The sequence below is a fragment of the Nuphar pumila genome, chromosome 10 (assembly GCF_984573655.1).
Source record: "Nuphar pumila chromosome 10, dmNupPumi1.hap1.1, whole genome shotgun sequence".
In the NCBI taxonomy this organism is placed as follows: Eukaryota; Viridiplantae; Streptophyta; class Magnoliopsida; order Nymphaeales; family Nymphaeaceae; genus Nuphar; species Nuphar pumila.
The window spans coordinates 106,238,086-106,252,870 of record NC_143258.1 but is presented as its reverse complement, the minus strand read 5'-3'; the positions used below and the strand labels follow the sequence as shown (position 1 = coordinate 106,252,870).

The 14,785-nt window shown below is 36.9% G+C and overlaps 1 protein-coding gene across 2 annotated transcripts; it reads left to right on the top strand.

Annotated features, from left to right (window-relative positions):
* Positions 1-8,155: 8,155 nt before the first annotated feature.
* On the top strand, positions 8,156-14,452 carry LOC149827788 (putative NAD(P)H dehydrogenase (quinone) FQR1-like 2). Of its 2 annotated transcripts, XM_090019624.1 has the most exons (5): positions 8,160-8,274; positions 8,395-9,496; positions 10,786-11,145; positions 13,882-14,122; positions 14,202-14,452. In XM_090019624.1, exons 2-4 carry the CDS (start codon positions 9,297-9,299, stop codon positions 14,108-14,110), a joined length of 789 nt encoding a protein of 262 aa, XP_089875750.1. In that variant the 5' UTR covers positions 8,160-8,274; positions 8,395-9,296; the 3' UTR covers positions 14,111-14,122; positions 14,202-14,452. The 2 variants fall into 2 exon arrangements, with proteins under 2 accessions (XP_089875749.1, XP_089875750.1); XM_090019623.1 differs by having other exon boundaries at positions 8,156-8,274; positions 13,882-14,452.
* The last annotated feature ends 333 nt before the right edge of the window (positions 14,453-14,785 follow it).

The window sequence follows — 14,785 nt, the reverse complement described above, 5'->3', positions numbered from 1 at the left end:
TCGTGCTTGGAATTCTGCAACGATACTGAATGTGCATTGAACCAATGGATCCCACAAAGGAGGGAAACCCAACACACCACCCTCCCTCTTTCCTCTCTCCTGGCTGTGCTGCCCATTTTGGTTCCCATGAATTTCTTGGCTGGGCGCGGATTCCGTGAGTTGCTTATCGTTCTTGTTGTGTGTTTACTGCTGATGCATCAACATGGCAGTGGATATGTCATCTGCCGTATTCGGCAAGAAGAACGGAAATTTGTTTGTCACGACAATGGCAAATCAGACATATCATCCAACAAAAAGCCGTTTACAGATCATGAGAGTTTGGATGAACATTGACCTTACCTTCTTTTTCCCTTCTTTTTCTTGTTTCTAAATTGGGAGAAAAGATTGAGGAGTTGGTACTTGCTGTAGATTAGAAAAATTGGTGCTTCAGATCAACGTGCATGAAGGTTATCTGGATCTTGGTGTTGTCCACTGTATTGGTTAGCAGGGGCTAGGTATTTTTCTTTTGTTTAGCTGCTCTTTAGTTATCTATCTGACTTGTATTCAATGACTTGCTAGAATTTATTTTCTCTACTTCATTTTACGTTTTATTTTTTTATTGTGAACTTGATAATAGAAGTTTGCACAATGAGGCTTGAAAGATTGGATCAAGCTACTCTAGCTTTGTTTGGTCTAGCTTCTGTACTGCCCTACTGGTTAACGCTTTACAGTTTACATGTTAAATTGGGGGGCAATTTGCATGCAAGTTGTCTAAATTTTGAACTTTCAGAGTTTACATGTTAAATGTTTTTTTCTTTGATCATCTGTTCCTTAAGAAAATTTTACTTAATAACCTTTCTTGTTTTTGTTTTTGTTTTTGTTTTAATTTAATTTTTTTCCTTTTATTTCTAAAACTACCCTTAATTTCTCCATGTTTTTTGGTTTTTATTTTGAGGTTCTGCAATTTTTAGAATAGTTATATCTCTTATTTAAGCTAGGCTTATGTTTCACCCACAGGGACATGGGTGTTGTGAGATGGACTATTTTAGAGGTTAGGATGTGATTCAGTTCTTCCTAGATGAAGATATCATGTCATTCACATCTCTAGTGGCGTTAGATGTTTGTCGAATTGCCCATGAAACATTGTTCACAATGTGATAGAGGCTCCTTATATCTCCCCAGTTCTCAGTATGCAGTTTAATTCATTTAAATTATTGGTTGGTTCTTGTATAATAGAATAAAACTGTTGTTATTAGGCTTACTTTATATTGTTTATGCGTGTAATAGATACTTTGAGGCTTAATTGATTGACCTTGTTGCTGTGCTATTTAACCATATTTCCTTGTAATATATGCCATATTTCTCACGGTTTTTGCAAATGTTGTAACACTGCTTATATGTTAAACAAGAGGTTTCTTTTCTTTTCATTCTATTCGTATATGATTGTTACATCTTATTGAGATTCTTATGCAAGCATTGTACTAATTTTTTTTATCATTTGTTTAAATTGTGATTTTCTGAAATGCATTTTTTACTTCTGCCAGCACTCACTCTAATCCATTTTCTCTGTGTTCTTTTTGCAGTCTTTAGTTGAGGGAAACTGAAATTGTGCAAGATTTAAGATACCCATGCTTTCTTTTTCAGAAATGTTTTCTTTTTTGATTCTTTGACTCTGTTAGTTGTCCTAGAAGCTTGAACTCCACTTCAAAATTTAATTCAAATTCAATTCCTTGTCATGTTTGTACAACTCTACCAATGAACTATTGTAGCCAATTCTGTAAGGTTAAAAATTATTTTATCTTTCTGTTCTGTCATTTTTTTAGCACAAAGGCTATTATATATTGACAAGTTCGGCAACAACCTTTGATAACTGAACACACTTACAGACAATTTTTCGTTTTTTACGTTGCCTTTTACAGGATTCATAGAGGTGTTGATCCAGTTCAAGCTCCTTAGTAACCTCTCAAAGGCAAATGCAAATACCACGTTTGCATGTGTGTTTGGAATCCGTGGACCTGAAGAGGTAACTATGAAATCTGCAGATCCTCCCAAAGAAAGAGGTGGTAAGTACCAAATCCACTGGATTTGTGGATTCCATACTTCCTTTCCCAGCTACCATGGACGCCGAGATTCCAAACAGAGCCTAAAAGACTTCAAGTAGTAATAAAAGTAAAATATTGCTAATATTTTATTATATTAATGGTATAGGCGCCCACTTGGTGTGTGCTTCTAGACTCTTGTAGAACCACATTTCCACTTTGAATTTCGTTTGCAGAGGGCTGATTTTCCAGGTTGTTTTTCTTTTTTCTAATTTATGAGTTGAAGAGCTAAACTTAAAAGCATCAATTTTTTTTGTCTTACTACCATTTTTAAATATAAATCATGATATTTGTTTGCTATTATATGTTTTGTATTAAAAGCGTATTATAGGATTTGATTAAACCTCTAAGTTGTCATTTACTTTGTTTCTGTCTTTTTCTTGTTTTTAATGAGTTTTCTACTTTTTTTTTTAGATTTTTATGATTTTTTGAATTATTAAAATAAAAAAATAATAGACTGATTTAGAAATGAATTGATTATATCTGATTCAAGCCAAATTTTTAACCTTTTTGAAAAACAAGTCTGTTTAGAAATCGATTCTGACAACATTGATATGGATACAAGATGCAAAAAAATCAATTGACAAAAAATCTACGTTTAACATTTTAATATATAAGTATATTTATTAAATGGAATAAAACTATTACAGTTATGAATGTGTCATCACAACACACCGTGTCTCCTAAACAAGGGATTATATGCGACCGTGTCTTTGTGACAAAGTGTTGTGGTTTTCAAAGTTGTTGAGAAGGATGCCATTACTATGTTCAGCAAGAAACAATTCTATTGATTGTGATATTTTTTTTAGGTTTATTATAAAGGAACCTTGGTCCCTGTGGCAGGTAAATTATAGATTGACCCCCATGGGGTAAAACGCAGAAAATGGATATGATATTAACCTGAATCGACTAATTTTAATAAATATAAAAAATACTTAAAATGGTTTTAACATGTGTCACGTTCTCATTGACACGAAATATTTTTTAATTATTTTTAAAAGATTAGAACGATGCACTTGAGAAATAGAACCAGGCGATTCACCTGAATCGTTGGCCAAACGATTCAGGGCAGATACCGATACTGATAACATTGGGTAAAACTCAAATGTTAGGACCCTGCTTATGCAAGGTTTGCGTTATTCAAGTGGACGTTCTTGCTTTCGCTTTGTTCACACTTCACTCTAAGGCCGAACGCTCCCCTACCAATGCATTTTTACATCTCACAGCTTCGTCTGATCACTTAGCACCATTCATCTTCGGTGCAAGAGCGCTCAATCAGTGAGCTATTACGCACTCTTTCAAGGGTAGCTGCTTCTAGGCAAACCCTATGCACCCCTACCTCCTTTATCATTGAGCGGTCATTTAGGAGCCTTAGCTAGCTGGTGATCTGGGCTGTTTCCCTCTCGACGATAAAGCTTATCCCCCGTCGATACAATGCCTTCAGGATTTGAATCTTGACTGCCTGAATGACTGTCTCATCCCAAACCCACTACTTGGGGCTATTGAGTGAGTTGAACTCTGATTAATTTAATAACAATGTGACAATGATACAGATTTGATTTGTTTTAAAAGAGCTTTCTGGTTATAATGTTTATATATTTTCTTTTTTATGCTCTGTTTAAGGATCATGGATCCCATCATTTGAAATAGGGTTCCATCATACATTCAATCCTAGCCGTCCAATCAATAGCTAAATGGTTCTGCTGGATGGTTAGGAATGAATGTATGACGAAACCTATCATATTTCAAATGACGGGATCGGTTTCCTTGTTCAAGAGTTTGTTGTCGTTGGGTGTTGGAGCAGTCCACCAAATTCCCAGTGCCGACCACTGTTTGGAAGCGTGGATATAAGAAATGTCGAGAAAAGGGATGAGATCTCCAAATCCCTTCAATCTCCAAAATCTAGTTACAATATCTATTGGTTATAGTTTTTTTTTTTTGTGTTGGTTTTAGTGGGTACTCGAAACACTACTATCATTTCCCTTCCTATCTCCTTTTACAAATCCTAGTTTATACTTGCTGTTTGGGAGCTGGTATGCGGCAAGGATTTACCAACTCCCAAAACAGTGGTAGGTGTTGGTAACTCCCAAGCACAACTACCACCTGAGATTTTTTTCAGGCTTAGTCCAGGGTTCCTCTTCATCAAAAAAGGATGAGACACATCACCCACGAATCTAACACTATATAATACAAGGTCATGCATGGGTAAAAGACTGAAACACATTATTTTTGTGTAATTTTTCATTAATGAGATATGAAACGAGTAAATTGGAGTATCCTACCAAGTAGATCTAGTTATATGTCACAATGACACGGGTACGACTTGACACACGATGCGAGTTCGGCTCCCAAGTTCAAATCGTTTTAGAGAATAGGGCACATAATTTTTAAATTTTTTATCAATAAAAATATTTTTTGATATTTTAATATAAAAAATGTATTTCTATTGAAATATAATTGAAAATTATTAAAAATAGTTAATAATGTTATAATAATATTTGTATATGTGTCTCTGTCTGTCTCAGTGTGTCCGATGGTGTCAGCAGAGACAGCCAAAATGGTCTCTCCCTGTGACAGGATTTTATTTTATTTTTTCCTTTGCTTAATTACTCTCTCTCTCTCTCTCTCTCATTTTTCTGGTTCTTATGTTCCCTTGAGGAAGGATTAATTTTCAAACGGGTCCCTCTTGCTTAGTGTGGAGCTTCATGGCCTATACCAATTCAGGTGAAGGTTATCTAGATGCTTACATGCACTCAACGTTACTTGTGAACGTTTTTAAGAATGAGAACTAGATCGTAAGTATTCCTTATTGTAAAAAAAAAAAAAGATTGTAAGATCGTAAGATTGTTAGATACTGGGTTAATCCAATTTCAAGCCCTCTGGTGTAAAGTTTGGAGTGAGAAACAGAAAGTAAATAAAAGGTCTTGTATATATATTTGGTTGAGTACAGCAATCAAGGGTGCACATTGGGTCGGGTACCCAACCCAAGTTGGGCCACATTGGGATTTCTTGTGCAGCTCGAGCCCGATAAGAATCAGGCCTGACTGGCAAATATGGCAGGCTAAGCTTGGGCCAATTTCAATGGAGCCCAGCTCGGCCTGCTTAAGTCGGGCTTAAATGGCCCAATCAACCCACCTAATTCTCAGCCTGGCAAGAATCAGACCCTGCCTGGATCCGATTAGTGTTGGGTTGGGCTCTTCGGGCCCTAGCAGGCCTTGGATCAGGCCGAGACAGCTGGATGCCCACCCTTAATGAGTAATTTAGTTATCAAATGTGGATATCTTTTTTTTAATGAAAAACAAGGTTCTATTAAAAGGGCAACGAGGGTCACTAGGAACAATAGAATACAAAATTGGAGTGCTTTAGTTGTTAAATTATTTTTTTCATACTTCTGTGTTGTAAATTCTCTCAGCATAGGGCCTAGGAGAAAGGGTCCTGTTCACAGAGTTTTAGCCCAGGGGTTCAATCTATGATCTACCTGTGCCATGGTTTCTCCATGTAGTATATATATATATATATATATATATATATATATATATATATATATATATATATATATATATATATATATATATATATATATATATATATAGAGAGAGAGAGAGAGAGAGAGAGAGAGAGAGAGAGAGAGAGGGTTTGTACTAAACCGCGTACTAAATGGGCTTTTCAGCTTCTCCGGTGCTTTTTATGCAGTTTCGACCCTATAAATGTGTTGGGCATGGTCGATTTACTAAGACTCCACACCTAGATCATGTGTTTTCGATATAAAAAAATGATGTTTTGAGCCTCAAAAATTTACAAAGATTTTGAGACGATGGTTTTTTGAACTTTATAAAAACCCACCCATGTGTTGGAATCAAACGCTTCAAGAGCTGATCCTTATAAAATCAAGTACATAGATTACATCTGCGCGGTTAGAATTTAAAAATAAAATGAAAAGGCCCAAAACCTACAAAATAGGGAGATAAAAACCTACAAAATGAGCACAGTGCTAAATGAACATGCTATTAGATTTTTTGTTTTTTTTTTAAAATCTAACCATAGTCACAGTTATGGGCAATATTTTCAAAATATCACTATATTGTCATTATAAATTCAGCAAACAATGATATAGGTAAAATATTGTGATATTTTGAAAATATCACCAATGCGATAATATCTTGATATTATCAAGAGAATATTGTGATATTATCACAATATTATCAATTAGTTTTATTTGTTTTTATATTTTAAATATGTTTTTTCTTTAATATTTTTACTTATTAATTATTTATGTATTTTTTGTTTAAACATGATATTTTTACTTAAATTTGATATTTTTAAGTTCATTTTTTTTAGATTTATCACCAAACCTATAATATCAAGAGAAATAGCCTCATCGAGATATAGCCGATACCGATATTTGTGACTATGATTCTAACAATTCAGATGTGATCTATATTGTTTTTACGTGAATTACTTACTGGAGCATTTGATTCCAATGCATGGATAGGTTTTCATAAAGTTTAAAAAATCAACATCTACAATTTTCATAAATTTTCAAAGCTCTAAGTACCATTTTTTTCATCCAAAATGCATAATCAATCATTTTTCGAACGGCTGTACTCGTTAAAGTCTAATAAACCACCCTGGGAGTAAGAGAACTCCAATTTCATCACTCATTTCCCTCTCTACTGCTGTCACCTAAGGGTGTCAATGGGTTGGGTTTGACCCAGACCCGACCTATACTAAACCCTATAGGGTCAGCGTTTGGTAAGATGGTTCGATTACAATCCGGGTCAGACCCGAAGAGTCCAATTAATATATGGAGCCAGATATGGTTTGTGAAATTTCATACCAGACCCGGGCCAGATCTGAGTTTCTACTAAGATCTGCAATTTTCAATGTAAAAAGGATAAAACATATTATTTTACTGGTTATGGTCCAGGTCTGGTTAATGTATTTTTTATAGGATTTGGGTATAGTTTATCTTATGGTGGGTTTGGTTGGACCTGAGTCTCGACCCGGTACCAGTATCTCAAATCAGGTCTGGTCTGGTTCCACCTGAATCTGAAGCAAACCCGACCCATTGACACCCCTACTGTCACCTCTCTTGTTCCTACTTACACCTGCTCCCGAATCCAAGCATCCGAGCGCCGAACATTGGTCTACTACCAAGGATCCACAATACTCGTGCCCATACTGAATCCAAACTCATATATCCCTGGATCTAGGGGTACAAATGGATCGGGTTTAGTTGGATATTCAATCCAAATTTGAAAAAAATATTTCTGCATGCATATCTTTCAAAAGAGATAATGATGGTGTATGAGGATCAGATTTAAATGTACTTGATCAAATTGTTTTCACATTCAAATCGGATTCGGATCAGTGTTATGCTTTGGATCAAATCCGATCTTTTTTTGGATTTTGCTTGTAAAAAATACTTCTTTTTAACCCTTGTTTACCAGATCCGGACTCTCCATATATGTTTCTGACTCGTATTATTTTCATCTTTAAAAAATAAAAAAAATCTGAAATCATATTTCAGATCCGTGTCTATAATGATCGGGCCCTATCTGATCCGTTTCTGCCCCCAATCTGGACACCGACTAACCGAACTTGGGTCTGGTGTAGTCATAAATATTAGCTATTTTTTTAAAATCTCACGATTTTATCTCAATATTTTCAAAACCCAATATAACCCCCCAAAAATGTGATACTTATTTTGAAAATATGGTCCTTTTGTCATGGTATTATCACGTTATTAACGTGAGATTTATATTCTAATAAGCTCTTTATATATCTAAATTCTTCTTATGTTTCTATATATTTTCTTATATACCTTTAACATTTAAATATACCTTTACTTTCTTGAGGAAAAAACTTTCAATTTACCGGGAGATTTAATTTCCTGTGCCGAGAAAATATCGGTAATAAGATTTTGGTGTGCTATTCATCGTGGATCGGGTCGGGAAGGGGGATCCGACCCACTGGCGGAGAGCGTTCACTACTGACTCTACTGGAAGAGGGAGTGAGGCAATCCCATCGTCCACGCACAGAAAATGGTATAAATACTAGGGGGAAGGCTGCCGGACGGTCAAAGTCAGCATAATTAAAGACGATAAAGGCCTCCGCAGAGAATCATCCTCATCTCGAAGTGTGAATCCTTCTGTCGTTGTTCCTTCTGCAGAGTAGTACGGATCGAGGGCCAGAGGTAAGCATGAATTCCGACATCCGACTCAATTTTCCCTAATTTTTCGGTGATTATTCTTTCGTTCTTTGCTGAAGAACAAGATCTCGTAGTGACAATCGCGTTTTTTCCGTGGTTTTGAAGGGAATTAGGCGGGAATTCGGTAAGAAGCGGGATTTTTGGGAGAGAAGACTCTGTTTGAGAGAAACGAGGGCCGATCTGTGAGGGTGCAAGCGGAGAGAGGGAATGTGGATGAATTTTGGGTGGATCCCTGAAGAAATGAGAGTTTTTGAGGTAATTTGAAGGGACTTTCGCGATCTGGGGTGGAAATGTGGTTTGCTGAGCAGTGAGGAGGTTTCTCGGGTGGAGAATCGGTTTTTTTAGTTGAAATAATCGGTAAATTTGGAAGGAAACGGGGGTTTTGAGAGTAGTGTGTGATTTTTGGGTTGATCTTTGAAGAAAAGGGAGATTTTGAGCTGAATCGTGAAGAGATTCTCGATCTGGAAGGGGAGTTGCGGTTTCACTGTTTAGGCTTGAACGAGCCGTATTCCACAAGAAAGACTCGGGATTTTTTAGAAGAACGGATCGGATATTCGAAAGAATTCTTCGAAGCAAGGATCTTGAGTGAAACGAACTGGTTTCGACGTTAATTCCCAATCCGCGAGTTCTGGACTAAGGGAAGGAGATCGGAGCAGGTTAGGGAGACGACTCGACCGGGCTTTCTCTGTGGGAATTTTCCGGAACGGTTCTTGATTGTAGGAAGCAACGTCGAAGCTCGGATCGGAAATCCCAGAGACGAAAAACGCAATTTCTGCAAGAAGGGCATTTAATTAAAATTCTTTCCAAAGTAAAGGCCGAGAATTTCTGGAAATTGAGTTAAAACCTTCCCAAGAGACAGAAGACAAAATTAAGGTTACTGAAATTGTAGGTTCGCAAATCCAAACGGATAGGATAACAAGAGAATTTCTTGAGGAAGAATTAGGGTTTCTGTAGCATAGGGAGAACACACTCTTTGAATCTCCAGTTGGGGTATGAGTGTTTTCTGAATGGGGAAAGGAGGAGGCTGCGTTCCGAGCAAGAAACGCTTTCCGACGGTTGTTTCTGAAGGGGCTCAGCACTCTGCAAGAGAAGCCCCGATCGAAACAAGGAGCCCTAGCGCGCCTGCTGCTGAAGAAGTCACCACCGCCTTCGAAGATGCGCCCTCTCCGCCCCTTGTCAATGCTCGGAAGCTCAAGATCTTCATAGTGTAAGCTCTCTTCCTACTCTTGATAGTCCAAAGCAAAGGAGTGGAGAACAACTTGGTTACTTCCCTTTGCTTCATTTGGCCCTTTAAGATGAAAAAGATGAAATTCTAGAACCATTCACGTGACTACAGTAACTCTGTTAACCCCACCGGGGGTTCCTTTTATTGTGTTGATTGCTTTTTTTATTACTGAGTGCTTCTTTCTTTCTTAGACGGCTTTTCCCTTTCTCTTTTCTCGTGCAAAATGTCCGTTTCAATTTTTGATGTGTTTGCTTTGCATAGTTATGCTGAATTGAGATCTTGATTTGTTGTTTCATTATATAAATTGTTGGTTTTGACCAAGATTGCCACCCAAGGAGGTGGAATCGAGAAGCGATGTGGGAAGCAGAAGCAAATAACAAGGGGTTTGTAAGTACATAACTCCCAATTATAACGTGTGTTGTTTTTTAGCAAAAATCTGATTCTCGTGCCTAAAATCTGATGTCTTTAGAATAGTGTTTCTCATGACAAGGGAATCGGGCTGTAGAAACACTTAGTTTCCAGCTTCTAAAGTGGCTTCCCAATATAAGTAGAAGCTTTTGATAACCACAGTTTTGACTATCTTGTTGTTTCATTTCATGGTTTGTTTGTTTTTTTTTGTGCTTTTTCTACGATTTCTTGTGCAAACCAATTTACTTATTGTTCATTACATGATGAATTTAGATTTTCCTTTTTTTTTGCTTTTTCTAATAAATTTTCTGGTCTAAGACTCTAAACCAATTTACATACAAAATAAGCAATATTGGTATTTCAGTACTCTTATCATTGTATGAAATTATTCTGAGTTCTTTTTTTTGTTTTGTTCCAGTTGCACCTTATATCCATATTGCCAAGTAAATGTTTCATATTTGAGACACAGAAGCTAACATATAAGTTGGCTAATTTTTTTTCTTTTTATAATATTTTCTGGTGTAAAGCAGTTTACAAACGGAATCACCCTTAACCTTAAGCAAATTGGAATTTCAATGCTTTTATCAATGTATGAAATGATTTTGACCTTTTCTTTTCCTAGTTGTGCCTTATATCCATATTGCCAAGTAAATCTTATTGTCTGGAAATGACAAGCACTAATAAGTTGGCAGTCATCCTTGGCAAGTTGTCTGTCATCCTTTTGTATTTTTCTTCTTGACTTGATCAGGAATCAGATAGTATTTGAATTTTGGTAATTGAGGCCTATGGTTCAAGATCCTTCTATACCTCCTTAAGCCTCCTTGTTCTTTTCTTCTTGGTGATTGTTTCCTGTTTAATGCCAGGTTCTATTCCATGTATGGCCATGTGGAACAGTTAGCAAGAAGGGTGAAGAATGGTGTGGATGGAATTGAAGGTGTTGAAGGGGTTTTATTTCGTGTTCCAGAAACACTGCCTCCTGAGGTCTTAGAGCAGATGAAAGTACCTGCAAGAGATAATGACATCCCTATTATAAGTGCCGCAGAATTGGTTGCTTCTGATGGGATACTGTTCGGGTTTCCAACCAGGTATGGGTGCATGGCTGCACAAATGAAGGCCTTCTTTGATTCAACAGGTCAATTATGGCAAGAGCAGAAGCTGGCTGGGAAACCAGCGGGATTCTTTGTCAGCACTGGTACACAAGGAGGTGGACAAGAAACTACTGCGTAAGCGTCTCTCTCTCCATTCATAGTTTCTTTACACTGGTGGGCTACAAGCATCCTTTCTGGCTGCATATAGAAACATGCACAGTTCATGCATGCACCCATATAGGTAGATTTAAGTGTTAACTTTTGGACTTGGTATCAATTGTCAACTGGCACTGAAATGCTGATATATGCATGTTTTAAATATGCATATATCAGCATTTCATTGCCAGTTGACAATTGATACCAAGTCCAAAAATTAACACTTAAATGTGAGACGTGACGATTGTGTATTTGGATTTGATTACAACATATTTCAATTACAAAATCGATTATTTGAGAATGTTGATGTGTTACTTCACAAGTAAAAGAACATTTAAATAAGGGAATGACAACTCTGGCTAGAATGAGCAAGATTATAGGTGCAGGTTTTAATGAAAATTTATTGATTTCCTCACATCATCTGTATGATATGCATGATCTTCTGTAAATGAGACATTTCGTATAGAAATGTTCAGCAAATAATGTTGGCTTGGACTTATTTTCTCTGTGTAAATAAGTAGCATGCTGCTATGCATATTATCATGTTCTTATAAGTGCTCATGTTGTATTAGTAGACTTCCAAATTTACTTTTTGCACTCCATAATAATTGTTTGCTTTTACCTTACTTTCTGTAAGACCTAACCTTGATTATCCCAAGTAGGAAAACATGGTGCAAAGTGTACAAATAGGTTCTATGGGTGACAAGATCTACTGAATGGTAGGAAAATTGTGCTTTACTTGTAAAGCCAACTCAATGTAGTGGAGATAAGGCTTCTTGGTATGATGTTGTGAAGCCTCTACAGGGTCTAAATTGACCTAAACTTTGAGTGTGTTTATTTAGCTGTTAAGATTGGCTGGTCCACTAGTCGAGCTGGCTGAATATGCTTCAGCAATCTGGCTCCAGATGTGCCCAGCCTCTTGTGCCAATTTTCTGATGTGTAGACTTGACACATGGCTTCGACCTATGGGCCTCATCCCCCTTCGTAAGATCTTCACTTGACTGTATTTTATGATAGCTTGCGATAAGGTTAGGCTGTGTGGGGACTAAAAGGGGTGGCCAAGCTGCTTTTGTGGGAAAATGTGTGTGTGTGTGTGTGTGTGTATGTGTTTGTACACATGTGTGCACGCACAGACACACACATTAGCATGCATTAGCATGCATTAGCACCTCTGGATAAATCTAGAGATTGCAGGACTTTGGTAATGTAGTCGTGGACAATGCAGTACCTATATTCTTGATGTTAATGCATTTCTTTTCATGAAAATTGATGGCATTTCTGAAAGCATCACCTTTTTGAGTTCCAAAAATGAGTATGATCCATCTTACTGTGCACTCAAGATGATGTGAAGCTAGAGTGGGAAACTTGTGATTATGATTTACTTAGTAAAAGTGGGTACTAGCTAGTAGTTTCATAAGGTGAACGATAAGTCTGGTGATTGTAGGACATTGTGTAATGTAGTCATAAACAAAAGTAATCATTTAAGTCAAGGATGAGCATCTTGTTGGTAGAACTGTGCTAATGTAGTAAAGGACAAAGCAGTAGTTAAGTGAGCATAATCTACCTCATTTTGAGAATTAGAGGAAATGCACCATGTCCTGCTTTGATTGTTTCTTTCATGCCTTATTATGATGCATCCCTTTCCTAATCAGTTGTTATGAGGTAGTCTTCCAGATTAATGTTTTCCATGTGCTTTCAAATTTTCATTTTATTCATTTTTACTGGTTTCCTTATTGGGGTTAGTTTTCATTCAATCGGAGAGGAGGATCTTTCCTTGGCTTCAGTATTCCATCTCCTTTTTTCAGTGTTCTGAAACTTCTAAGAAAATAAGAGCTGATACAGTTAATATATGTATTTTAGTCTGTTTTGCTTGCCCCTGATTTTCTTGGTTTTATTTGAGTTCTAATTTTTTTTTGGTAAAAATGTTGGTGATTATGTTAACTACAAATTGGTGGAAATCAAGTTGAGATAGCCTTCATATTGGGAATGCTATCTCATCATTTTCATGATTGCAAGAATGCCAACACCAAAAAGGTTGACTGTTTGGTAACTTGCGACAGTAATACAGCAGATAGAATGATGAGCAAGACAATGTCCTGCAACTGCCTAGACGTGCTATGCCATTTTCACTGGCACTTGTTGCTAGTTTTGGCACCATTTTGCATGGTAAAACATGCTTTAAAATACATGACTAAAGAACATGATAAGAAATGCTCGTTTCATTCATGATTTTGATTATTTTGAGTTTTGATTGCTTGGGAAATTTTACACTGGTCAGAATGTATGGCAGTAATGTTTCTGATTTTTCAAATAGTTGATGGCAGATTATCTTTATGTGGTTTATGTCTAGATGTACTTGAAAGTGCACTTATTGAAGATGTAATTCATTTGATAAAAAATCTCCACACCATGCTATCAAACTCCACTAGGAAAAGGATTGGTACTGACAAAAATATATTTTACTCCACAAAAGAGCACATCAATCCTCCTCCAATGTTAGTGCATTTGCTTTGCTAATACCTTGCCCAGCAATGTAAAAGCATATCATTTTATGTCTTGTTTGATATCAAGTCCTTGCTAATGAGCTCTCTGGTTGATTTGATTTGATTTGATGCATTCTGGTATCCTGTTTCCCTCACCTCTATTCATGACCATTGTTTCTGAATTCCCTATTTATTGACACTGTTGACCTCTCTGATAAAACGGTGTGTTTAGTTGGACCGCGGTGACACAATTATGTCATCATGGAATGCTCTTCGTTCCAATTGGTTACACTTTTGGCGCTGGGATGTTCAAGATGGACAGCGTCCATGGTGGTTCTCCTTACGGTGCCGGCGTGTTTGCTGGTGACGGCACCAGGAAAGCAAGTGAAACCGAGCTAGGGCTAGCAGAGCACCAAGGCAAATACATGGCTGGAGTGGTAAAGAAACTTGCACTAGCTTGAGCGCAGCAAAAGGTCAGTTCCTTCCACCCAGCATTTGAGTGATCATGCTACTGTGCAAGTTACCTAAATGGACCAAACCGATGATTCACAGGCTCTGTCATCTCAGAACGAATCTTCTACAATATTTGCAATACTTCAGATGGGAACTTTTCTTTCAGACTATGAAGATTATTTATGTGGTGGCGTCATTAGACAATGTTTTCTTAGTCTTCCATTTTTTTCCCCCTTATATTCAGTTTCATTCGTTCCCTAAGTTCAGTTTGTGATTTGATTTATTCCCGGGTCTCCAATTGTTTAGAGCGTTGTATATGACTATCGTCTAATTCTTTTGTTGTGTGAAAACGTTGCTCTCTCTCTCTCTCTCTCTCTTGATAGTCAAGCTATGGGTTGCTCCCAATTGGATCCAAATCCACCTCTCTCTTAAGATAGTGTGGCTCTAACCGGTCCAGCCTTCTTATTCGACCGTTGTCTCTCTTTCAGGCTGAAATCTCGTTATTGAGATTTTCTCGGCAAAGGAAAATCTCACGATAAATTAAAATAAATTTGTTTTTTTCTCGAGAAGATGTTGGCATATTTAAAATTTGAAAATATATAAAAGTAAACATATTATCTACTAAGAAAACTATAAAGAATATGTCTATAAGTTCAGATTAAGCAAACACTTTGTCATGTGAA